The following is a 25,582-nucleotide window of genomic DNA, read 5'->3' on the forward strand; positions in this document are numbered from 1 at the left end:
TTGTTTACCCATCCAGTCACCAGATTAAGATACACCATAGCTGACTAATGTGTTTGCTATAGGAATCAAGTGAGTTCATTCTAATGCTACATGTTAATTTAACACTTCATAACATTTAGCATATTGTTAATTTGCTAACTTGCATTCAAAATACCAACAATATGTGGTCGGGCATATGTTTAAAAGTGAAGCTGACTTAGACTGCCTAGGTTTAAGTCTAGTTTTCATATAAGCTTTGTGATCTTGGGCGTGGTATTTAATCATTTGAAGACTCAGCTTTCTTCAGCTGCAAAATGGAGTTAACAACAATCTATCTCAGAAGACTGTGGGGACTAAGAGAAATAAGGGGACTAAATGAAGGGACTGATATTACTTGAAAGTGTGTTAGCTATTTATCTAAGAAGACCGGTTTAATATGAAGAGAAACTAAAATATAAAAAGCATTAAATCTATTAATTTCCGTTCTTTTCCGTCGCCTAAATCTGGCTTTTATTTCATCTTTCCGTTACTGCATTTTATCCCTTTTCACATGGGGGAAAGAACACACGACTTCAGAGTTCTCCAGAAAGAAAGAAAATCAAGGGAACGCAGGCAGTTAACAAACACATCCAGAAAATAGCCTGCCAGTCTACAGTGCGCTCCTAAAGACCCAGGGCAGGGCCCGCCACCACCCCCTCCCATCCCGCCACCACCCCCTCCCATCCCGCCACCACCCCCTCCCACCCCGCCACCACCCCTCCCACCCCGCCACCATCCCCCCCCGCCACCACCCCCTCCCACCCCGCCACCACCCCCTCCCCCCCCGCCCCCCCCCCCTCCCACCCCGCCACCACCCCCTCCCATCCCGCCACCACCCCCTCCCACCCCGCGCCCCTGAATTTTCGGATGCCGAGACCAGTCCCAAAGAAGCCTGGAAGCCACCTCGCTTCCGGCGGGTTCTTTTAGCACCGATGTCCAGGTCCCATCCACACACTCTTACTCTTCAAGGTGATTTACATATCGATTGTTTATTGGCCACTAGCATGCACTCGCTCTCCTCATTGGCTGATACTGCCCCATGCCGTCGTTCCGGGGAGGATGTCCGCCTGGGCTTCTGAGACTGAGGGTCACAGACACCTACATTTCCGTTTCCGGTTCGCCTCCGGCGCCATGGCGACCAGGAGCGGCCCGAGGTATCTTTTCACATTAGGCAGATGGCGTCGTGGCTTTGGTGTAGCTCCCCAGTCCCGGGTGAGTGCCTGCTGTCACTGCTTTGGGAGAGACTGGATCTCTGAAACAGGTCTGCTCCCAGGAGCGCTCCCGGCAGCCCCTCCCTTAGCGAGCGCCCGCAACCTTCTCTTCCTGCCCGGCAATCAGCTTTTCTTTCCCGGCTTGCAGGCTCTCGCTGCCCTTGTACCCGGCATATCCCAGGTAGATAACAAGTCCGATTTTCTGGGGAAGAGGCCCCATCGCCGGCACCCCGGCATCCGGCAGCTGCCGCGGGTGCGGATACCTCAAGCACTGGCTGACACCGCGCAGTTACTCTTGCTCGGTGAGTAACGGTAGGAAAGGGAGGCTCGAGAGCAAGCGGAGACTGGGCCTTCATGCAACTGATGCCGCTTTTCATCTTTGGCCCATAGAGAATTCAATACCCAATGTGGAGAAGCAGGTGCAAGCACTGACCAATTATCTCTGGAGCCGGCATGTACCCTTAGAGCCAGAGGAATTGCAAAGGCGGGCTACACATCTTGAGAAAAAATTCCTGGAAAACCTAGGTAGGGTTTAAGAATAACTAAAAAGTAGGTCACATTGAAATAACAATGGGAAATGAAGAGCCAGAAATAATTTTAGTCTCTCAAATAGATACTACAATTTCTTATTTGACTCTCTGGGCAGAGTAGTTATTACAATGATGCCTTACTAAGAGGAGATAGATTATTTCAAAGATTGCCCTCCCGGCTTTGGTGAAGGTCAATGAGTGCTTTAGTATCCTGTTGAAATCTAGGTCTTTGTTTTTTTTCCTAACAAATCCACTAGATTAGGACTAAGTTTTTATTCAGCTGAAATAAAGCCCCTGTATGGCTCCCTGTCCAGTGCCAAACCCCTCTTGAGGGACAGGAGAATAAGCATAATTTGTCAAGTTATTATTTTCATGATTGTGAGCTCCTTCGTATTACAGACCAGGCCTATTATTCATCTTGTAGTCCCTGTATTACCCACAGTACCTGGCTTATGGTAGGCACTCAGTAGATAACATGAGACTTAAAGTCCCTTTCCTCCCTTAGGAACATTAGAGACGCATGATCTTAAGTTTTGGGGAAGTGAGGAAATGCACAAAATACTGTCCTTACCCTATTTTTTAAATCTTTACCACACTTCCCTTTAGTATAGAACAAAACCCGTGGGATGGGGTGAGTTGAGTTGAATAATCTGCTGTTAGAGGCAAATTATTGTCTGATACACTCTAGTGGTAGTGGTGGAGGTCGTTATTCTCACCAGGTCTGGCTTCCTTAAGCTTTGAGGCTTTTCCCCAGTAGGAGTTGGGGCGGAATGGGCAGGCAGTAAATTCAAATATTGGATCTGAGCCCTATTCATCCTAGGTCCTCACTTCCAGTGCTTGTTCTCACCCCAGACTCATCTCAGACAGAGGAGAAACTTCGTGGAGCAGTGCTGCGTGCGCTGCGTAAAACTACCTACCATTGGCAAGAACTGAGGTAAGCGGGGCTAGAAGGGTTGCAGAGGAAAGAAAAGTTTGACTTTTCAAGGAGAATTGGAGAAGTACAATTACACAATTTTGTGTTTCAAAAAGCTGCCTGGTTTGTAAGCCTCCCCAGGACTTTTCCTGTGTTGTAGTGTGAAAGTGATAACATGGAAGAACCCTTTCCAGAGATTTCATTTCCTAAAAATCTAGAAGCAGCCATGGAATAGAGATTATTTCCCAGTGGACATGACTCTCTGATTTTTCTGGCAGCTACAATGACGCACTGAGCCTGGTGTATATGGCAGCAAGACTGGATGGTGGCTTTGCAGCAGTCTCCAGGGCATTCCATGAGGTGAAAACCCCTCAGCTTCCAACCTGAAGCCTTTTACCATCAGTTCTCTTATAAAGTAGTCTCCTGGGGTAGGATTCTTGGGACATTGCATGTACATTTTTTTAAGGGGCTCTCTTTATCCTCTGAAAGGATTTTGTGACCCAAGAAAGCTTTAGAATCACTGTTTTAGGAGCTTCCTATTCTATAAAGTATTTAAATTTAATCTCAAAAGACATTCACATCTCCTCTGTCCTGGTCTCCTAATCATATTTACCACGGCCCTAAGTAAGTGTCTGCTTACCCTACTGTGGGGTGTTGTATATTTCTTCAGATCCAGATTCAAATTCCAGAGTTCCAGCCACAAACCTTGATGGACTTTGGATCGGGTACTGGGTCTGTCACCTGGTGAGTATCTTTCTCTCTCTTTTTACATTCTAATTCTAGAGAGCCATGCTTACACCACTCCAACATCAAGAGACTGGGGAATCAAGAATAGGAAAGTTGGGAACTAAAATGTTTCTTCCCTCAGGGTAGGCAAGGCATGAGAAGGTTTATGGATTAAGGCCAAAACTTAAATGTCAGATGAAAAAGGACCATGTTTAGAAAGATAAAAAAGGAAAGGAATTTAGTCTAGGGCATAAGTTTTGTATATCATCAAAATTTTTGTCTACAAGTAGTTTTTGAGTCTGCCTTTTTCTTTCTTTAAGGAGTTGTAAATGAAATAAGAAAATAACATTGTTAGTTTTTCCAACTATTTTAACATAACACTTTGTTTCCCCGGGGTGGGGTTGGTGGTAGAGGGATTTTTTGTAAGAATGACTTTTTGTCATGAGAACTGCTGATTTATATTTTGCCATCTTAGGGCTGCTCATAGTATTTGGGGCCAGAGCATACGTGAATATATGTGTGTGGACAGTTCAGCTGCCATGTTGGATCTGGCAGAAAAGCTACTGAAAGGTGAGGACAAGATATAAGGAAGCACTTTCCAAAGTTGAAGGAGTTAAGAAAGCGAAGTAATATTAGAAAGAATGTCATATTCAGGAGTAAAGGAATGGGCCAAAAGTTAAAGATGAGTGTGGTCTCCTTCCAATATTATGGTCAAGCAGAGGATGGTGGAGGCCTTTGCTGGACTATGGATGGGTTGGGTAAGATTAACAGGACAGGTGACCTAATATTCTTCCCGTCCTTTTTAATGTTTATTTACCCCATTGCATCTCACTCTCGCCTAGCATTTTCCTTTATTGTCGGGGCCATGTTTCTCATCAGGATATCACCTCAGTTTACACCTATACACTCATAGTTGCCACACCTCTCCTTTCCTCCACAGGTGGTTCAGAATCTGGAGAGCCTTATGTTCCAAGTGTCTTTTTCAGACAGTTTCTACCTGTATCACCCAAGGCAAGTGGCAATGTGTAGAGTATGCCAGCTAAATGCAGAATTTGGCAGATGGAAAAGTGTGGCCTCGGCTTTGCAACCCAGCAGTGAGTGTCAGAAGAGAAAAGGCAGCAGAAGAAATCTAGGGAGCTAGACTGTCGTGCTCTTGGCAGGGGAGATGTCGAGTCTGTCGTGTCCCTGTCTTGGTCTTCAGGTACAGTTCAATGTGGTGGTCTCAGCCTTTTCCCTGAGTGAACTGCCCAGCAAGGCTGAGCGCGCTGAGGTCGTTCAAACCCTGTGGCGCAAGACAAGTGATTTTCTGGTGAGCTGAAATCCCTTTTGCCTTCAAGTTTTAAAGCAGCTTCATGGTTTCCATGCCTTTCCTTCTATCCATTGGAGCTTGTGTTCGTTCTTTTCTCCTGCACAGAATCCTTTGTCCCTCTTTTACAGTCTCCATCCCCATCTTGTATATAATACCATTTCGTTTAGGACCACTATTCCATCTGTGAATGTTCTTACAAAGCTACATTTATGTTTTCATGTAGTTCAGGGCCTCTGCTCAGTTTCCCCTTTTGTGAACAGATACTGGTGGAGAATGGAACAAAAGCTGGGCACTGCCTGCTCATGGAAGCCAGGGACCTCGTCCTTAAGGTAAGGTTCTTTCTCTTCTTCCCCCACTCTGTACCTATCTGTCACCAATTACTGGTACTCCTTTGAAACCTGAAGAGACTCTGTCATACAATGGTAAGAGTGACTCAGGTTAGTAGGCCTATGAAGTCATTATGCTATAGGGTAATGGTTGGCAAACTAGGGCCTATGGATCAAATCCAGCCTGTCACCTGTGTTCGTATGAGCCAGGCTTATTTGAGTGTCTCTTGTGTATGGGTACTTTCACACTACAAACAGTAGAGATGAATAGTTGGGACAGAAACAGATTTTGCCTATTCTCTGGGCCTTTAAACAAAGTTTGCCATTCCCTGATCTAGGACATTGCTGAGCCAAGAACCTTATTTCTTTAGGACTATAGGAGCCAGTGTATGATCATAAATTTAGTTGTCCTGGAGTGGGATTTGTTTGAGAGTGGCGGTTGCTGACAAGGAGAGCACCATCCTATGTGCCAAGTTCCTGCCTTTCTCCTGCTGCAAAGAGAAAGTTCTTTGTTTGGAGTATTAGAGAAGCAGCCAGCTTAACTCAAAGAACATAGTTAATAATTACCAGAATTGAATTTAAAGGAGTCCTCAACTGACTGAGTGCGCAGACTGACTTATAAGAGTAGACTCCTCCGGCCCAGCTTAATTTTTTTTATTTCAGGGAAAGGAGAAGTCACCTCTGGACCCTCGACCAGGTTTTGTCTTTGCCCCAGTGAGTATTCCACCTTTCCCAGCACGCAAAGATCTGAACTCAGCTGTGGCAGGACAAGTGAGAGGGCAAAGCTAAGCCACCCTCCACTGCTTTGTGTCCCTATCGGGTTTCTTAGTGGTTCCACTGCTCTCCCTACCCCCTTTCCTATGCTCTCTTATCCCTCCCGGACCATTTAACTCCTAGTTTTTCAGTTTCATGATGTATGGTTCTTTTGTTTCACTGCGTGTCTTTTATGTGTGTTTACAGTGTCCTCATGAACTTCCGTGTCCCCAGTTGACAGCCTCTGAGCCCCTCGCCTGTAGCTTTTCCCAGGCTTACCACCCCATCCCCTTCAGCTGGGTATGTATCCTGGGAGCATTGCAGCAGGGAGAAAATAGACTGGGAACGAAGGATGAGAAAGAATCAGAGGTGGGAGGAGTTGGAAAATTCAAAAAATAGCCTTGAGATTTTAGGGACTGAATGTGCATGACATAGAATATGAAAGTGCTGCAGGAATGAGGGTCAAAAAAATTTTTCCCTGTATCTTTTTCCTCCAAGCAGTCTCTCTGTCCTTATCTTAGAACAAGCAGCCAAAGGAGGAAAAGTTCTCGATGGTGATCCTTGCCCGAGGGTCTCCAGAGGAGGCTAATCGCTGGCCCCGGATCACTCAGCCTATCCTTAAACGGCCACGCCATGTGCATTGTCACCTATGCTGTCCAGATGGGCATATGCAGCATGCTGTGATCACAGCCCGTCGACACGGCAGGTATAGAGACTGTGACCCGAGTTAGTGGGAGGTGGCAGGAACCCGCAGCCTACAATGACCTTTTCTTCCATAGGGATTTGTATCGCTGTGCCCGCGTCAGCTCCTGGGGAGATCTTTTACCTGTGACCACACCGTCTGAGCTTCCTCCGGCCGCTGCTATAGATCCCCCTGAGAGCTGACAAGGATGTGTACCCTGAGTTTTCTTCTGTCATGCCTGCCAAGGCTAGAGCTACCTGGTATCCAGGATGGGAGTGCTGGTACCCTACATATCTGTTTGTTTGAGGTTTTAATAATAATAATTAAAAGTTTTCTAAGAATGGAAATGGATCTTGTGATTTTTAAAAGGTATGGGGGTCTGCCCTGCAATGAAGTGAATCCTCAGATTTCCAGTGCCTGTCTTCCCACCCAGATCTCAAGCTCACCTGCTCCTGTAAGAATAAGAATACTACAGCTTCTCCCAGAGACCAGGACGTCCCAGGGAAGTAACTGCAGGAGTGCGGAAAGCCGCACCAGCACTCAGAACTGGCTCAGCAGGTCTCAGGGCTGGTAGGCCACCTGAATAGGGGACCAGCAGCTGCCGAGCCTCGAGTTTTTTCTCCCTCCGTCCTTCCCTGTCATCTTTCTCAGGGTTCATCAGCTCCCCCAGAGTTTGCTTCATGCATCTCCCTCAAGAGGTGATCCCCATCAGGACGGCATCTTCATCTCCACCCATTTCCCCAGGCAGGGTCCTTCCGTGTACTTGGTTCATTTCTCAGTTTTCCCCTAGCCTTGCTGTTTCAGAGCTAGAGCAACTTTCTTTGTATTAAAACTCTCGATCCTAACACAATACATGTCAGGAAACAGGCACAGTCAGAAGTTGTAACAATATCAATGTTGTAATACTGGAAACCTCAACGCCCCACTAGACATTTCCATACTTGGAGCTATTTTTCCAAGGTGACAGGAAAGAGGAGTCCCTTCATCTAGTTCTCACAGAGTGGTGGCAGCACCACCTCTCAGCCCCACCTCCTACTTACCCCCAGGTGGCCCCAAATCCCCTCTGAAAGGGTACAGTTCAGGTATCAGCAAAGCAATCTAAGACTTGGGTTGGAGTGGAAGGTTTAGATCAAATGTCCTGTGTGATGCAGGACCAGGTTGTCCCCAATGCAAAACAGCTGGGAAGTAGCTACCATAGACAACATTAGACCAGCCCCAGGCATGAACTAAGACAGTCCACAGCCCTTGGATTAGTCATGGAACTGAAGGAGAGAAGACACAGCACAGGGCTGTGCCTGACAGGGAGTCTGGACTTTCTGGTTTCCAAGTTCAGGAGGCGTGAGCCAGGGGAGGGGCCTCCCTGCAGGGAGAGGGCGGGAAGCTGGGCAGGGCCCCAGTCAGCTATGCAAGGCTGCATAAGCAGAGGCAGCCCAGAACAGAGAGGATCACAACAGCCTCCAGAATCTCGGGAGTGGACACTGCAGCTCAGACCACCTAAGGCACCAGTCCTGCTCCAAAGTTTGTAACTCCATTTGTCATTCGGAGGCCTCTGCTTATCCTGTACCCCAAGGATGGAACCATTACTAGGAGTAAAAATTGGCTGCCTGTTTGCTCTGTTGGCTCTCACCCTGGTCTGTGGCCTCATTCCCATCTGCTTCAAATGGTTCCAGATTGAGAGAGCCACAGGTATAGCCCTCTCTCATCCTTGCCCAATAACCTAAGTCTGACTTCCCTATCCTGCTATCCTGACTCCTTGCTCTGATTCTCTCGCCATCCCCAAGCTTGGGATGTTGGGTGCTGCCTGTTGCTCTTTAGTTGCCTTTGTCCATCTCATCACCAACTGGATTATAATTCCTGTTTATTAGGTCGTCACCGCCGGGTCCTCAGCCTCCTGGGCTGCATTTCTGCTGGTGTTTTCCTGGGAGCAGGGTTCATGCACATGACCGCTGAAGCCCTAGAGGGAATTGAATCCGAGATCCAGAAGTTCGTGATGCAGGTGAGCAGCTGAGTCGTGGGCTTGGGAGGCCAGAATGATGAACAGAAGCAAGGGAAGAAGGGGGAAAGTGATGGAGCCAAGGACAAGGGTGGAATGACTGGGAAGATGACAGCTTCAGTGTCGTGTGGAATGATGACAACAGCTCAGCTTGGGCTTTAAGGAAATCAGTGGAGCTGACGGGACAGGACAGGAAGCTGAGCTGCTCCATGCCTGATCTAATTTCTGTTTTTTTCTCCCTAGAACAGGACAGAGAGTGAGGGAAATTTTTCTGATGATGTTAGTTCAGATGATGTAAGTATCTTCCACCAGCCCCTACCTGGAGGGTGAGGAAAACCGGAGACTTCTGTCATACCCAGACCCTTCTGAGGGAAGGATGTGAGGAATTCCAGGAATCCCTGTGCTCCTCAGCTCAGACCCTGGGGAAAGGAGTTGACCAGATCCTTCTGGGTGTATGACACCCCAGACAGACCTCCTGCTTTGCTCTCATTCTTTGCACCCTCTGCCATGCTTCACATCGTTTTTCCGTACTCCTAACCCTACTGATACTGTGTCCCTGGGTCCTCTGGTCTCTTGCTGCATGCCCATACCTCCTCTGGGCTTCGCTCCCCAACGCTTTTATGTTCTAGTCCCACGTTTCACGTTCTCTTCAGTCTGCCATCCCACGTCCATCCACTCTTCTTCCATCCTTTCCCATCTCACAGCCCCTTTCTCTGTTCCCAGACGAACTATCCCTACGGAGAGCTCATCATCTCCCTGGGCTTCTTCCTGGTCTTCCTTTTGGAGTCGCTGGCATTGCAGTGCTGTCCTGGAGCTCCTGGAGGATCAAAAGTGCAGGAGGAGGAGTGCGGTGGGGCTCACGTCCTTGGACTCCACAGCCATGGATCGCTCCCCTCATCCTCACGCAGTCCCTTCCGCGCCCTCATCCTCCTGCTCTCACTCTCCTTTCACTCAGTGTTTGAAGGTCTAGCTGTGGGGCTGCAGACGACAGTAGTGGCTACCGTGCAGCTCTGTGTTGCTGTCCTGGCTCACAAGGGGCTCGTGGTGTTTGGTGTAGGTCTGCGGCTGGTGCAGGCAGGCACTGGAACACGATGGGCCGTGTTCTCCATTCTGTCATTCGCTCTCATGTCCCCCCTGGGTGTAGCCATAGGGCTGGCTGTGGCTGCAGGAGACTCTGAAGGGGGGCGAGGCTTAGCCCAGGCTGTGTTAGAGGGTGTGGCAGCTGGTACCTTCCTGTATGTCACCTTCCTAGAAATTCTGCCCCGGGAGCTAGTTGGCCCTGAGGCCCCTCTGGCCAAGTGGGGCTGTGTGGCCGCTGGTTTTGCCTTCATGGCCCTTATTGCATTGTGGGCCTGAGATTCCTGACTTCTGATGGACCTCTCTCTAATGATCTCCCAAATGGCTTTGGCCCTCAGACATTTCTCTCCCGAGACTAAGTGCAATTCACTAGGCATCATCCCCGTGAACTGGTCCCCAGCTTTTCCTACATGAGATCCCATTGCTCACCCAGGACTGAGAAAAGGATGATTATTTTAGGTTGAGTGCCTATACATTGGAGAACCGATTTAAAGACCATCACTCTAGATTTGACTCTTGTCCCATTTTTGCTACCTTGTGTAATAAAATGTCCATTTCACCCTTCCCTTCAGCCATGCTGTGCTTCATCTCTCCGGGTTGCCGAAGAGCTGCCAGGTAGAGTGGGGAGTGGGAAGGGTGAGTGTTAGACAGTCTTTTCTTCTAGATTCAGAGCCCCTAGCCACTTGGTCGATTGCAGCCATGCCCCCCGGATATGGGAGCATTGCTGAAATTCCAACCTTACTCACAGGTGTTGAAATATTGAGCCAGAGTTCCCAGCATTTAGAGAAGAGGTTTAAGAACAGAAACCATGAGGATCCAGATTGTTCCCTACACTAACCACGCCCACCCCACTCCCAATACCTGTTGTCAGCCGTCCCCAACATGTCCAACAGACTCTGGAGATCAGACGAGATGGAGCCTATTTCCATCTGGTTCCTATTTTTCACACTGAGCCCTGTGTGGCCTCGAGGGCATGATAGCTCTTTGAGCCTCTGTTTCCTTCCAGCTTCCTTGTGCTGAGGGATTAAGAAGCAGTGTGTTTGGAGCGGGAGAAAGGCGCCAGATGAATGCTGAGGGTGATTACTTGGCTCTGCCATGTGGTAGAGCCTTCTGCCTGTCCTACCTGCCACTATGCCCCGGGCCCCACCCCACTGGACCATTTGTCTTTCAGTTGAGTAATCCCTGCAATGTTGCTTCTCTTAAAAACAGCACCAATACAGAAACCGATTATCTGGAATTGAGGAGGAGCAGGTCGACTGCTGCCCACCCCCTGACCCATGAGAGGGAGGAATATCTCAGACTTGGTGGAGAAACAGGGAAAGAGAAGGTGTGCCCTGTGAGCTCAGGCACCTTCACCACTTTGCCCCTTTGGATATTGTCAGTGTAGAAGCCCAAGTGCCTTTAACATGGGCAAGGTCTCCTGAGTTTCATTCTCGTCTCATTTCATTTCTGTCTGTCCATTCCATTCCCCTCCCCACAAATTAAGATATGCAAACCTTCTCACAAGCCTAACTTATACACCCAGGGATCAGTGAAAAGCCAAGCTAAAGGCAAAACTAAATAAAAATGTCTGACTCAGGAAATAATTTTCCTGAAGCACCATCCTATCCTGCTTCCCTTCAGTATTCAACGCACTCACACGCAGCACACCGAGAATAGGGCCTGTGTTATAATAATAATAGTTTCCACACAGCATCGCTATGGGTCAGGCACTGTACTGTCGCTTCCACGTGCATTATCTCACCTCCCCAAGCCCGTCAGGTAGATACCATCCCCATTGTAAGTCTAGGGAAGCGCAGGCAGGAAACAAGTAACTTGAGCATATAGCTAGCTGGGCTTTAAACCCATGTTTCTGTGACTAAGGAAAGCTCAGTATACAGATTCTCTTCTGACCTTTACCTTCTCCGCCTTTAACTTACCTGTACATCCCATCTTATATGAAGTCAGACAAATAAGTTCACGAACTTGTTGTGACGATGTTGCTAACCTTTTTTGATATCAGAGGGATTATTCAATATGAATTTGTACCAACTGGACAGTTGACCAAGTTTACTATTTGGAAGTGCTACGTGAAAAAGTTAGACAACCTGGGCCCGGCCCGGTGGCTCCGGCAGTTGGAGCTCCGTGCTCCTAACTCCGAAGGCTGCCGGTTCGATTCCCACATGGGCCAGTGGGCTCTCAACCACAAGGTTGCCGGTTCAAAGTTCAATTCCTTGAGTCCCGCAAGGGATGGTGGGCTCCACCCCCTGCAACTAAGATTAAACATGGCACCTTGAGCTGAGCTGCCTCCTGGATGGCTCAGTTGGTTGGAGCATGGGCTCTCAACCACAAGGTTGCCAGTTCGATTCCTCGAGTCCCACAAGGGATGGTTGGCAGCGCCCCCTGCAACTAAGATTGAACGTGGCACCTTGAGCTGAGCTGCCGCTGAGCTCCTGGATGGCTCAGTTGGTTGGAGCGCCGGCTCTCAACCACAAGGTTGCCAGTTCGATTCCCGCAAGGGATGGTGGGCTGCGCTCCCTGCAACTAGCAATGGCAACTGGACCTGGAGCTGAGCTGCGCCCTCCACAACTAAGACTGAAAGGACAACAACTTGACTTGGAAAAAAAAAGTTCTGGAAGTACACACTGTTCCCCAATAAAGTCCTGTTAAAAAAAAAAAAAAAGTTAGACAACCTGAACTTTTCACCAACAATTCATGGCTCTTGCATCACAACAATGCACCAGCTCACATGGCAAGTGAGGGAGTTTATAGCCAGTAAACAAATAACTGTATTGGAACACCCTCCCTACTCAACCTGATCTGGTCCCCAATGACATCTCTGTTTACCCGAAGATACAGGAAATAATTGAAACAGACATTTTGATGACATTCAGGACATCAAGGGTAATACGGCAACAGCTCTGATGGCCATTCAGAAAGAGTTCCAAAATTACTTTGAAGGGTGGACTAGGCGCTGGCTTCAGTGGATAGCTTCTCAAGGGGAGTACTTGAAGGTGACCATAGTGATATTCAGCAATGAGGTATGTAGCACTTTTTCTAGGATGAGTTTGTGAACTTAATTGTCTGACCATGGGTTTGAAGCCCAGCTGTTAGGGTGTCTAGAGAAGGCAGAGAGCATGTTGAATCACTGAGCAAGTTTAACAAAGGGAGCATACAGAATGTGTGGGCAGGGTTAGGACGGAGCAGCTAACACCCTGCGACTGGGTAAGAGCAATGATATTACCTGGGCTGAAGGGAAGGAGCAGTTACTGGAAACTCGACAGAGCCATGCACTGAAAGCTGTGCCATTTGGTAGTGGGCTACAACCCGCCTGCAGGGGCTCCACAAGGAGGAAGCCAGAGGAATCCCTTCATTCTCCTACTCTTGGATCTACTGCCATGTCTCTCGTTGGCCACACCCAAACAGAAGCTGAAGGACAAAAATGTGTGGGTGCACTGCAGGTAGATCCGCGTCAGTAAGTACAGGTCAGACTTTGAAAGAGCAAATAGGAAGGGATACGATTATATGGAGGTTAGAGAGCTATTTCTGGTACAGAGGATATGTACGACTATGGAGAAGAGACTTGAGGAGAAGTACATTAGACTCTGGGACTCTTCATATGTTTCTGGGTCACTGATGCTATCAGCAGTTGAGGTAAATGAGCAGAGGTCAGGAGATTTCAAGCACAGATGAGTCACCCTTTTTGCCTCCTCCCAACCCAGGAGCCCTTAGATTCTCCTTTAGCCACTTCTGCTTTCAGCCACCAATGCTTTCTTTCCTCCCCATGACCATTTCCTTTCTCTTTCCCAAGATCCTTACCAACCAGGACAGGAACCATCTTTAGTTTGAACTATATTATATCAAAAGCTGGAATAAAGCTAGAGAATGGCTCCATAGAGAGAAATCGGTATCAGGAAAAGGAACAATCTGGATCATTTTCAGAAGATAGGATTCCCCAGCAGAGCCAGAGAGGGCTACAAGAAAGCAGAAGATGAGTGTAGTTTTATGTGAGATAGAAACAAGGAAGGATGAATCACAGACATGAGAACCACAGGACAGGGAGAGCTGAGTTACCTGGGGTGTGGTGACTAGAAGCCAGAATCAGGAGTACACCTTGATTTAGCCTTGAGAGACAGGGTGTAACTGAAAACAATTAGAATTGTGCGAGTTGAAAACTAAAAATAGGAGAAAAGATATGTAGGATGGGAAAAAGCATAAGAGGAGAAGCTCACTAGAATAGTCACAAGAGAATTTATGTGGAACAGTTTTCAAGTCTTCTTAACCTCTGTGCCCCTTTACCCCTCATTCTACACCTCACACGTTTTTATATATATTTAAATAGGAAAAAAATGACATCAGAAGAAGAGCCCTCCTATTGCTCTTCCACATAGAGACAGTTTTCCATTTTTGCACCAATAAATGGCTCTCTGAAGCAATCCTTTGGAGCTCCCCATCTTTCCTCTGCTCCCGAGGGTTGGATTTGGGTACTGCAGTTGTAAGATGACAATCTGTGAAGACAGGAAGATGGGGAACAGCATCAGAGAGAAACCAGAGATTAGCAACTATCCCGGAGCAGCGTGGGCAGTCAGTCAGAGAACAAGATACGACCAGGAACAAAACTCGAGGAGCTCCCAATGAACTCTTCTGAGATAATTCGTTCCACTTCACCCTTCCCCTGAAGGACACTTTTCCAGGGTCTTGCCTCCATCACCGTAGGACTCAGTCCCTGGCTCCTGACTCTGGTTGACAAATTACAAGGAAGTGGCCAGAATTGGAGTGGGTTGGTACCTGTGGGTGTGCCAACCTACCAGGCACCCTCACACTCCCCCCAGTGACCTATGGGAGGAGCCCATGGCCACTCACAAAGGTGAAGCAAAAGGGGAGCACACAGGGGTGCCCCAGACCCCAGTCTGTGAGGATGCTTAGACTCCAGTTTCGATTATTTCCTGTTTATTTCAATTTTGTTCTGAGTTACTATCTTTAGATTCATTGAATGTCAAATATACAATGCATTCTGCTTCTACTGTGTATTTATCCATCCCTCCTGCTACAGTTCCACTATTTGTGTGCCACCAGAGAATTACCCTTGAAAATCTCTTCATGAGCAGCATAATTTTCACGCTGACACCACAAGGCTCGCGTCACTATATTCCTCCTTCTTATTCTCCTTCCCATCGAATCCTCTCTTAGCTCTCTTGGACTTCTGTCCCCAAAGTCGGGGGAGCACATTCCTTGAGAATGAGAAGAGAGAACCAGGAGGCCTAAGCCTGAAGCAGAGACAAAAAGTGGGATTTGTGGTTCAGCTTCTGTGAAGTCTCCCCACCTCTCCTCTGAGCCTCTGAGCTCTGACCTTGAGAGTGGGCAGGAGCCACAGACCACGGAATCAGGCCCTCCCTATGTAGCTACTGTGTAGAAGCACAAGGAACATGGGAGACTTAGAAAGGGAACTGGGAACTGGGGAAAGTTAGAAGAACCATGGCTACCACAGGGGGGCACTGCGTCCCCATGGGCTCTCCTGGATTGTCTAGGACTGACAAAGTGAGGTCAGACAGGGGCAGAAAACCCCACCCTTGCTGCCAGCAGAGAGCATCTCTCCCTCCACCTTAACTCTGGGTTTCTTATGTAGGGACGTCTACAGGAGAGACATACATGGTCACCACCCACTTCACACACCACCTCCATGACAGGTATGTACTCACGCACTAACATATGTGCACAAAAATGAGGTTCTCTCCCTCTTCTGAGATTCCCCTGCTAGCAGTGTTATCTGTGCAGGTGGATGTGCTAAGACCCGCCTTCCCTTCCATAAGGCGCAGCTATTACGCAGCTACAGCCTCGCCCTTCCTGATCCTCGCCTACTGCGTTTACAATAGACTCAGTCCTGAGAGTGATGAAATGCTCAAGAACCACGGACATGTTCCAGGCTCTACTTCCATGTCAGCGTGTCAGCACTGGACATCGAGCTGCATTAGTCGTCAGCTCAGTTTCACGGAGGAAAGTGTATAATTGCCTGTGGGGTTTCTATAATCTGGCAAATGACCTTGTTATATTCCACCCACAGTTCTCTGGCCAATAACACTGTAAAGTACCGTTTCATTTTTACTTGTTGTGCCCCAAGGGCCCCAGAATCAGCCTGCAACGGCCACAAAATATCAAGTCCTCTTCATGATTATTGTTCACACTTGAAAGCTTCTCAGAGATCCACACAGTCTAACTCCCCGAATTCTTGGATTCACTGGGAGGATTCCTGACAGGAAACCCTCCTTGCTGCTGGGACTCATCTGAAGGAGTCTTTAAATTGGGATCAACCATGAAAAACCCAACCCTGCTAGTAACTGGATGAGTCCTGGTCTGCTGATTGTACTGACCCCCAACGGCCTGGGGTCGCCTAAAATGGAATCCAGGTGACCCTTGAAGGATCCTTCAGGAAGGTGGGTCACGAGATGTCCTTGGGCACGTCAGCTTTCTGTACTTCCGGCTTTAAGATCATGATGTTGGTGACGTCTCTGAAATCCTATGCATTTCTCAGTATCTGATACCGAAGTCTTCTAAGATCTCAGTAGTTCCTCTCCCAAGATGTAAAGGTACTACCAATATCAAGGACAACACCAATCTGCTGAATAGGTATTACGTCGTCACATTTAGTGAAGTGTCTATGCTCTACGGGCCCCCTCCTATGGCTTATGTCACTTCGAGAATGTGAGAGTTGGTCAGGAAGAAGGTGGGAAAGGGGCACGACGCAGGCATATTCAGACAAAGAATAATGGTGATCAAATTCCTCTACAGTTTATTGTTACAGCAGAAGTTGTGGGAGACAGGAGAGCACCTTCCACACATAACACACTGTGGTCAGAGCCCCAAAATAGCCCTTTCCACTCCTATGCCAAGCCCTAAGCAGCCCTGCCCCAGCTTGGTTCCTACCCGCTTCCCACTCTAGACACACTGTCTCGATAGCTACCAAAGTTAGTGCAGCCAATGGCCCCAGGCCCCTTCCTATTGCCTCAGCTCTAGTCCTTTCCTCAAACTTGTTCATTGCCCACCACCTCCCACTCCAACTTCCATTCACACACTGGATGTTTCTCTCACATCCTGAGGACAACTAACCCAGCAGCAAGCCTCCCCTGACACATTCATTTAGGCCCATACCCTTCAGAGACCTGAAGGGTTAATGAGAAGCCATGTCCGCTTTGGTGAATGGAGACCCAGCCCTATCCTTGCAATGGGATGAGTAGGGAGAGTCTGGGGGAGGCACCACGGACAACTACAGCAACCTCTTATCCCTCATCTACAGACACCTAGATTAGGGAGAGGGGACACATGCCCTCTCCGCCTTAACACAAGAATGAGGGAAAGGGATCATTTAGGGGTCTGGGTCCCTAAGAGATATTAAGATCTCTCTCTCAGCTGAGAGAAATCACAAGTTAGAGGTCAAGGTTAGGGAAGCAATCAAAGATCAAGGTCATGTCCCCACATGATCTGCCCATCTTCCCTTGCTCACTCTGGCCCAGTGCCCTATGCACCTCCCAGGTTAGTGCTGGGGGAGGTGAGGGTGGGTCCCACACCAGGGCAACAAGGGCCACTCAACAGGAGACCTCCATGGTGTGCCCTGGGGGCCCTGAAGGGAGAGTCCCAGACTCGCTGCTCTGGGACAGGGTGCGAGAGCGGGACCGGTTGCCATCAAAGGATGCCGCACTGGTCAGGGAGGCTGTGCGAGAACGGGACAGGCGAGTCATACAGGAAGAGGCCACTGTGGAGAGAGAAGGATAAGTAGGCAGTCAGAGAGGAGGTAACTCAGAGTGGGGTGCTTGGGTGGAGACGATAGTTACAAATGGGACCAGGGAGTCAATGAGCTTGATTTGGCAGGTGGTGGTTAAGTCCAGGAATTAGCCTAAAATGCTTCCTCCCCTCAGTGGCCAACCTTCCTCCTATGTAGCAATCCCTCGTCCTCATGATAGCCTCTGACCCCCATACTCACTGTAGCCCATGCCTTGCAGGAAGTACTTGATGGCCTCGGTCAGCTTGCCTGGCTGTGGAAGCAAGAAGAGGAGAGGGAGAGTGAGGTGAGGTTAGGAGCTGCATTGGAGCCCCAGGCCCTGCAGGTTGGGGATGGGTTGTATGGCAAAGGGTGTATAGCCCAGTGCTACTAATATCCCATCCCACGGATGGCAGGGGTACTCACCTGAGTCAGCTGGGGCTGACCTCCAGAGTCGGCCATCTGTTCAGGAGAGAGACACCCAAAAAAAGTGATACACACATGAATAAAGTGAGCCAGGCTGGGAGGCAGAAAAGGGTCTCTTCCCTGCTTCCCCATAGGGGTTTTTTGTTTTATTGGTTTTTGTTTGTTTGTTTGTTTGTTTTTATTTCTGTTTTTACTTTGTGCATTGCACTTGCTCCCAGGAAGGACCCTGGAGGCCTAGGCCTGGAAGCTGAATCTAGGATTCAGGATCTATTGCTCTGGACAGGAGTCAGGCTGGGCATGGAGTAGGGTGACTGACCTTGAGGAAAGAGGTCTGGATGGGGTCCAGCTTGGAGTTACATTCCACCTGGAGTGAGCAGGAAGTTGAATGAATGAGGTCACACTCCCTGTGGCCCCTCCAGTCCAAAGGACCCAGGGACCCAGACCCCAGTTCCTTTCTTATCAGCCCCTACCCATTTCCTTTTTCCCAAGAATCAATCTCTTACGTACCAAAGTTACTCTCCCTGTCCCAAACTGAGCTTGCCTCTTGGCAAGATACCCCTCTTAACCACCACCCTAGGACTCCAAACCTCCCTCACCCACCCCCAAATTCCCTACTGACCACTGCATCTTCGTGGGGTGCTTGGTCTCCTACCACCAGCATCACAGGGCACCTAGAGGCACAGTGTCAGGGAGGAGGTAGTGAGCCCTGGCATTCCCTCACCCACCTCCTTCCCAGAAGAGCAGCTGGAAAAATGTCTGGCTCCTCTGACCTCACCAAGAGGATTCAAAGGCAGAAGACCTAGTGGGTGGTGATTTGTTAATTGGGATGGGGTGGGAGGGGACAATAAAATTGCCTGGCAAAAGATTCTCCTTCTAAAGGATATAAGCACCTAGGGAAAATCCAGGGAGAGAGGCAAAACTCTAGGTCTTAAAGTCTTACTTGAGAGTGATATCACCTCCACGCTCAAAGTTCAGGTCTCGGCGGCTAGAGAGAGGTTAAAAGAGTAGGAATTTTAGGCAGGCAGTGTTATCCATCCAGATATAAAGTATCTCCCCCATGAGGAAGCTATCTTCCTGCCAGAAACTACAATCAAATATTGGTGATTAAAAGTGGGAACCAAAGGGGAAGGTAACAGGCAGGCCTCAAGCGCAATCTCTATAGACATTGTGCTCCAGGTCCCTGGTCAGAGCGGGGTGAATGGGAGGAAGGGCACAGGACAGACCATCATCTCACTTCTGGGAACCCAAAACTGCAAGGGAAGGAAATAGGAGAAAGGGGGATAGCTCCTCACAATTCCTCCCTCTGGGCCTGTCCTGCAGTTGCCCCAGGTGCACAGCAAATCCCACCCTCCTTGCATGTGGTGTACCTTCTGGACGTCCCTCTCCTCCTCTCTGCCTCCCCATCACCCCCAGCCACTGCTTCTACATTGCTTTCACATGCACACGCACACACACTGCCCACTCACTTGTTATAGCTGTTCCAGTACAGTTCAATGTTCTCCAGATTGGGAGCATGTGTAATGATATTTTTATACTTTTGTATCAACTCAGAATTTCCAGACAGCTCTTCCTGAAGCAAAGAAAGGAAAGAAAAATCAGGGTTGGGAAGAGAAGCCAACAGTTACTGGATGTGAAGAGACAAGCCTTCTTCCCTCCGCATACCCTGTCCCAGCTAAGGAATTCACCCCAAGCATTCAAGTCCCTGCTGGTCCCCTCTTCTTCCTCCATCTTCCACAACCACTTACCTGGCTGAAAAGATGTCCAAGGATCATCTCCGAAATGGAAGAGGTAAGGCCTGTAAGCTACAAGGAAAGGGCAGGTAAGAAAGCTCAGGACATTATGGGGAGAAGAGACCCAGGCAAAGTGACACAGCTTCTTTCCTGCTCTGTGCCGCCCTCCTTGAAGTTCACAGGCCAATCAGTTATACTGGTAGAGCCTAACTGGACCCATATAAGAGAACCCCGACCCTAGATCTCAGCACACAGGCCCCTCCAAACCTTGTGGGCTGCCCAGTCCATCCAACCCTTGGCATTGGGATCAATGTTGATGAGGACAAGTCCCTCGACTGAATCCTGGTGGTTAAGCTGAAGGGCAGCAGAAGGAAGGGAAATCAGAGGCAGTGCATGGCCGTCTCCCCTCCCCACTTAGTTCCACCCACTCTTAGGCCGCCACGGGGCTTCCCTCTCCACCCTGGCATCCATGTCCTCCCGCCAAACACACACTAGCAAACAATGCTCTCTTAATCAGCCTGCCATGGGCCTTAGACCCGCCTTCCCTCATCGGGTGGTTTTTATATCTTACAGCATATCGTGACAGGATGTAGGCTCCAGCTCCAACACCAATTCCAATTATTGTGGAGAAACTGTAAAAGGGAAAGTATATCTAATGGGCCCCGATGTCCAAAACTTTGCCTTTCCAAACTCCTTACCCTCTTTCCTAAGGCCACAGGCACAAAGGACAGAAAGGCACCTGCCAAGGAGCTCAAAAACTGACACTGGTAGTTAGTGTAGGACCCTAAAGTCTTTCTCCAGCTCTCTCTTGGCGAGTTAGTGTCTTAAAAAGAAACACCCATCCACCAACACACCAGATACTGTCTTCCTAGCTAACTCTTTGTCCATTCTGTTTTCAGGAGCTAGTTCAACTTGTTCTGTTTTAGTTCCTGGTTCCTCTAGAGGAAGGAACTGAGAAGGAGGGAACTCTAAGCAAGATGTAAAAAAAAAACACAACAACCCAACTTCAGTGAATAGCAGGAAGAGTGGGGTTCCAGAGAGCCAAAGAGGTGAACCAGAGCTGCCTGGGGCTCTGGTGTCCAGGAAAAGCCAAGCCAAGGACAGAGCCCAGGAGTCATCAGTGTCCCACGTACATACCAAGGAGGCCTTGCCCGGCTTTCCCCTCCTTCTCCCGCTCTCGTTTGCACACAGGGCTCCCAGCTCCCAGGTGTGCGTATGGAGGGGGAGTGGGAGGAACAGAGACAGGTCTGTCTGGTTCCTCAGGGATTATGTCACCCCCTCCTCTTCCTCTCTAGCTTTCTGATCCCTCCTCAGCCTGAGGCAGGGCCTCACATAGCCCCTTCCCTTTTCTGTCCTGTATTAGGGCTACTCGGCTGACTCAAGTCAGTTTTCCAAACCCACCCTCCTTCCTCTCAACAATCAGGTTGGCAGCATACAGAAGGAAGGATACATCTAAGCCAGAGACCAAAATTCGCGCAGGAACCCTGGTGGACATAGGAGTTTTAAGGGCCACCTTATGCTGAAAACAGAACTCTGGTTTGAAGGGATCCCCAGGCTTCTTACTTTAAGTACTGCAGGATGCAAGGGATCATGTCTGCAAGCTGGTCCAGAGACGGGTACTGATATCTGGGGAAGAGAGGAATGAATGTTAAGGAAAATACCAACCTGCCCCTACTGTCCCCACCTCAGGGAGTCCTACTTGTCCTGTCGCAGAATCACCACTGCCTTCCCTTTCCTCCTCCCCTGGTCCAATCTTCCCCACATCTGCCCTGTACCTCACAGTCTGATGAGGAGGAAGGGAGCTAATTCTCACCCCAAAGGGAATACAGGAGCCCCCTCTTCCATCCCAGGAGCATCCACATGAACCCGCACGAAGTTCTGAATGATTTCCTGCATATCCCCGAATTGAAACAGCGGCTGGAAGCAAGATTTATCTAAAGAGAATTCCCATCACCCCAACAGTAGAATCAGACAGGGGAAAGTGTCCCCAAGTCAGAACCCACCCTCTTTCTTTCATGCCACAGTCACATTAGGAGAGAACTTCTCCTTGACATGCCACATGGCTCCCTTCCTGCCCATGTGGACCCTTCCCCCAGCCTCTTCCCAAAAGGGGTGGGAGGGGAAGTGAAGATCCTTACAGTTGAGTCCCACATCATGGTAGGTGAGTATCGCTGGACGTTTTGGTTTGGGGGTGCCATAGACAGTAAAAGTAACAGAGCCATAAGGTGTCTCCACAGAGTGAGTCTGCAGGAAAATAGGTCACCATCAGGTAGGCGTTACTGAGAGGAAAAGAGGCAGGAGGGGGACCTCCGTAAAAGTTGCGGAGTTGGTGTGGGGGGAGGGGCAAAGAGAGGAAAAGGGAACAAAGTACAGTGGCACCTAGGTTTTCGAACATAATCCATTCCGGAAGACCGGTCAAGTTCTGAGACGTTTGAAAACCGAGGCACAGTTTCCCCATAGCAAGTAATGCAAAATGGATTAATCCGTTCCAGACCTTTAAAATCCAGACCCCTAAAACTGCGAATTTAGCATGAATTTTACTATCTAATAATACCAGAGATCCATAAAACGTAGTGTTCGTAAACCGAAATGTTCATCAACGGAGACGTTCAAAAACCGAGGTACCACTGTATTAGAAACAGGTTCAGCAAGAATTTAGTTTAGGTAAATATGACAGTGGAAGATGATTTTTGAGCGTGGAAAAGAATAATGAAAGATTGGAGAGCATCAAGGAACTCTGAAAAGCGAAAAGGGAAGGAAAGGGGAGAGATGGGGATAGGAAAGGACAGGAATAGAAGGAAGCAGAGAGAAGATTCAGGTAATGGGAGGGCCTCTCTTTCCTGAGGGAGAGGAGCGCCCCTCCTCCCACCCTGGGACTGCCCCAAGCTGTTACCTGTCCCTGGTCCAGGAGGATTCGGGCAGCTAATTCAGCCTCCTGGAGAGAGACACACACAGACAGATCCACACAGAAACACACAGCCATGTAATGTCACAGATGGAGTGACAGACACAGATAAAGAGAGGTAGATAAAGAGACCAAGAGATCAAAGACAGAAAGAGATGACAACAAGAGACATGGAAAGGATGAAGATTAGTACAGTGGCATGACAAAGGCCTAGACTCCAAATTGTGGTACATGGGGGGAGAAACTTGGGCACAGGTGGAGAAAGTAGGGGTGTGGGTTAGAATGAGATTATGGATTTGGAAAGGCAGGCAATGAAGGGGATGCTTGGAGGTCTGGAATTCGGGCCTGGGAATCAGAGGGTATCTAATAACCTTGGCCACCTCAGGTGTCTGCCCTGGCAACAGCGGCTTCTCCTCCGTGATCTGCACCTCCTGCAGCTCCGCCATGGTGGCCTGGCAGGGTAAGGAAACACTGAGATTGGGGAGGTTGTCTCTACACTCCCACATCTCCTTGAATACCTGCTTCCTTTCTCAGGACAGGACAATGCAGGGTGCAGGTGGCCCCAGGAGCTGAAGATGACTCCAGGACTCAGAAAGCCTTTCCTGCCCCAGCTCCATGTCCAGGCCACTGGGAGCAGGAGTTGTGGAAAAAGACGGAGGACAGCACTTCTCCTCCAACTGGCCATCCCCACTGTTCCCCTCAACACCCACACCTCCAGATCCTCCTCCCCTATTCTGGATGTAAATATCAGGGTGGGGCAGCAACTGCAGGTCCAGTTATATTAAAGGGTCACCCCACACTCCCAGTTAGGTAGGGGGATGAAATCGTGGCTCAGTGACTGGGTACTCCAAAAATACTAAAGGAGGGTACTGCGAGTTCACAACTGACTGTAACCTTCAACTAAAGCCCCAAGGTCAGCAGCTCAAAAGGAAAGGGGCTAAAAATGACCTGAGTAACATGACCAAGAGGGGGAGGGGGAAACAAGAAAAGAGGGACAAGGAACATCTGTGCCCAACTGACCCAAACTCTCCCTTCTTTCCAAGGCTGTCCCTCCCCCCTGTGAATAAATCAGCATACATTCAACATTAGTGGGGCCGGTGAGGAGCAGAGTATGCCTGCAGACAAACACAGTAAAGAGCCTACAGCCTGGGGGTGGGGTCACTTACTGGGCTCCTATTGGCTGGATGCAGTGGGGTTAGGGGTCAGGGTTCTCACTGCTTCTGGCTCTGGGGTCTGAGAAAACAAGGCAATGAGGTGAATGACCTGGGAGACAGACTCTGGGTCTTTTAGGAACAGAAAGCCTCAGCCAAGATCTGGACTACCTGAATAACCAACCCTCCCCAGGTCACTAACCCTCCCCCATCTGTACCCCTGATTCCAGTAAAGACGTCTTCTCTAGGCTTCGGCTAGAACCAATACAGGCTGGAAGGGCCTGCGGGGCAACATGGAGAGCAGGTATCAAGCCCAGGCTGGAGCCAGGAAAGAAGAAAGTGCTGATGTGGAGAAAGGCGCGTGGCTTGTGTCAAAACCTCTGGATTCTAGTCGCGGGCTCTTCAACTACTGGTGTGACCTTGGCCCAGTCAGTACTACTCTTGGCTTCACTTTCCTATTTGCAAACTAGAAGTGGGGACTAGGGGATCCCCAACTTTTGACAGCTCTCTCGTGAGATGAGGGTAGCAGAGCATAGCTGCTTCCCTCCGCCATTTAAAAAAAAGAATTTAAAAGGCCTCGTGCATTCTCTTCTCTCCTCCACCCAGTCTCGGTGTGTGTCCCGCAAGTGGAGAAAGGCGAGGAGGGCGGTCCCACAATCTCCTCCCAGCCTCCCCTGACTGACGACCCGCAAGGGCCTAGCGCCAGCCGGGAAAGATGGATAGGAGGGATGGGACTGACTGGGCCCAGCACCCAGGACTCGTTCCTACGCTGCCCGCCCGCGTGGGGACCGACATCCTCGCGCGGCGGGCACCCAGCGCCCTGGACCCTGGACACCACCTCGCGCACGCCCCAAACACGCCCTGCTGCCCGCCGAAGCTCTGTCTTTGTGCGCAGCAGCCCAGCGCCCCCTCCTTGCGGGCCCCTTCCCCCAGCGGTCGGCTACCAGAGATTAGGATCAAACCGCCCACCGGCCGGGCTGGCGCCAGCCAGGCCCTGCAGCCCCTCGCCTGCCCCTCCCCCTACCTGCTGCCTCCGCGGCGGCTTCCACCTTCACTTGCCTTTGACTCTCCAGCCCGCCCGAACTCCAGCTCCCCACAGACCCGCCCCAGGCCCGCCCCAGCCCGCCCACCAGCCGACAGCTCCCCGCGGATCCGCCCCAGACCCCCAGTAAACACGCCCCCCCTTATCCCGCTCTAGGCTGTCTGCCGCTCGGGAGGGGGACTGTGCAGGGCGGGGACAGTGGAGGGAAACTCTAAGAAAAGCAAACTGTGGGTGCTTCCGGTCTCCGCTCGCGCTCCCCACACATCCCCACGCAACCAGGGGGTTGTGGGGTGTGCAGGGATCCCTTAGTCCTACGGGGAATCCCCACGGCCGCCCTCAACACCACCCCCACCCGTGACCTAGGTCTGCCTATCGCACTGTGGCTCCTTCCTTCACCCACAGACTCATTTGTGGGGACGGGTAGCGGGAGACAACCCAGGGTGCTGACACCCACGATTTCGACTCCGCCCGCCCGGAAAAAGAGAGCCTGGTTCAGGAAGGAGAGCTGGGGGAAGATCGTCGCTGAGGGTGGGCGGAGATCGTCGCTGAGGAGGAAGGGGTCTCGCCAGCTGGGAGGGGCAGGTGTGCCAGCACGGAGTGGGTAAGGGAGGGGGCGTCGAGGAAGCAGGAGTTCCAACTCCGGGGCGCCCAGGGTCCTGGTACCTCCTCTGTGTGCTGCGTCCCGATGCCTGCTGTCCGGCTGCTCCTAGAGAAGTTGGAAAACAAGGAGGGGAGGGGGGGCGGGGAATGCGGGGGACCGCTATAAATAGAGGGAGATCGCAAGAAGGGGGAAGAGGATGGCCAACGGGGACTCCCAGGTCAAGGCCCCAAGGGGGGGTGGGGGAGTGGCCGGGGACCCCCAGGGGCTCTGACTCTGGGGTAAACAGGCGCGGAGGCGGAGTTAGCTCTGCGGGGGTGGAGTGGGGGCTTGGGGAGGACGCAGTGTCCCGGGCTGAGACTCAAGAGACCCTGTGGCTTCAGCGCTAACCCCTCCTAGTCCGGCCCAAAGAAGGAGGGTGAGACCAGCTCGGCCCAGCTGAATCGTAATGCCCAGGCGA

General features: G+C 50.1%; 3 protein-coding genes across 23 annotated transcripts; 2 read left to right on the top strand and 1 right to left on the bottom strand.

Annotated features, from left to right (window-relative positions):
• Positions 1-1,102: 1,102 nt before the first annotated feature.
• METTL17 (methyltransferase like 17) lies at positions 1,103-6,815 on the top strand. Its single transcript, XM_074327979.1, has 14 exons — positions 1,103-1,230; positions 1,378-1,531; positions 1,620-1,754; positions 2,612-2,693; positions 2,951-3,032; positions 3,343-3,416; positions 3,874-3,968; positions 4,339-4,409; positions 4,600-4,707; positions 4,968-5,036; positions 5,697-5,747; positions 5,994-6,086; positions 6,308-6,492; positions 6,566-6,815. The coding sequence occupies exons 1-14, from the start codon at positions 1,150-1,152 to the stop codon at positions 6,669-6,671; spliced, it is 1,386 nt and encodes a 461-aa protein (XP_074184080.1). The 5' UTR covers positions 1,103-1,149; the 3' UTR covers positions 6,672-6,815.
• Positions 6,816-6,940: 125 nt separating this feature from the next.
• On the top strand, positions 6,941-10,109 carry SLC39A2 (solute carrier family 39 member 2). 3 transcript variants are annotated; one of them, XM_074327980.1, is made up of 4 exons: positions 6,941-8,154; positions 8,334-8,464; positions 8,705-8,755; positions 9,185-10,109. In XM_074327980.1, the coding sequence occupies exons 1-4, from the start codon at positions 8,040-8,042 to the stop codon at positions 9,815-9,817; spliced, it is 930 nt and encodes a 309-aa protein (XP_074184081.1). In that variant the 5' UTR covers positions 6,941-8,039; the 3' UTR covers positions 9,818-10,109. The 3 variants fall into 3 exon arrangements, with proteins under 3 accessions (XP_074184081.1, XP_074184083.1, XP_074184082.1); XM_074327982.1 differs by having other exon boundaries at positions 8,710-8,755; positions 9,185-9,309; XM_074327981.1 differs by lacking the exon at positions 9,185-10,109 and having other exon boundaries at positions 8,710-9,144.
• Positions 10,110-16,281: 6,172 nt separating this feature from the next.
• On the bottom strand, positions 16,282-25,433 carry NDRG2 (NDRG family member 2). Of its 19 annotated transcripts, none has more exons than XM_074327986.1 (18): positions 24,979-25,433; positions 23,701-23,763; positions 23,498-23,564; positions 22,703-22,783; positions 22,320-22,361; positions 21,565-21,670; positions 21,240-21,360; positions 20,990-21,052; positions 19,998-20,058; positions 19,694-19,780; positions 19,442-19,498; positions 19,163-19,266; positions 18,637-18,681; positions 18,316-18,367; positions 18,013-18,060; positions 17,697-17,732; positions 17,493-17,544; positions 16,282-17,264 (listed from the first exon to the last, which is right to left on the bottom strand). In XM_074327986.1, the coding sequence occupies exons 4-18, from the start codon at positions 22,775-22,777 to the stop codon at positions 17,098-17,100; spliced, it is 1,116 nt and encodes a 371-aa protein (XP_074184087.1). In that variant the 5' UTR covers positions 22,778-22,783; positions 23,498-23,564; positions 23,701-23,763; positions 24,979-25,433; the 3' UTR covers positions 16,282-17,097. The 19 variants fall into 19 exon arrangements, with proteins under 19 accessions (XP_074184087.1, XP_074184085.1, XP_074184088.1 ...); XM_074327984.1 differs by having other exon boundaries at positions 25,188-25,287; XM_074327987.1 differs by lacking the exon at positions 24,979-25,433 and adding an exon at positions 24,507-24,534.
• Positions 25,434-25,582: the final 149 nt, after the last annotated feature.

The sequence above is a fragment of the Rhinolophus sinicus genome, linkage group LG03 (assembly GCF_036562045.2).
Source record: "Rhinolophus sinicus isolate RSC01 linkage group LG03, ASM3656204v1, whole genome shotgun sequence".
Taxonomy (NCBI): domain Eukaryota; kingdom Metazoa; phylum Chordata; class Mammalia; order Chiroptera; family Rhinolophidae; genus Rhinolophus; species Rhinolophus sinicus.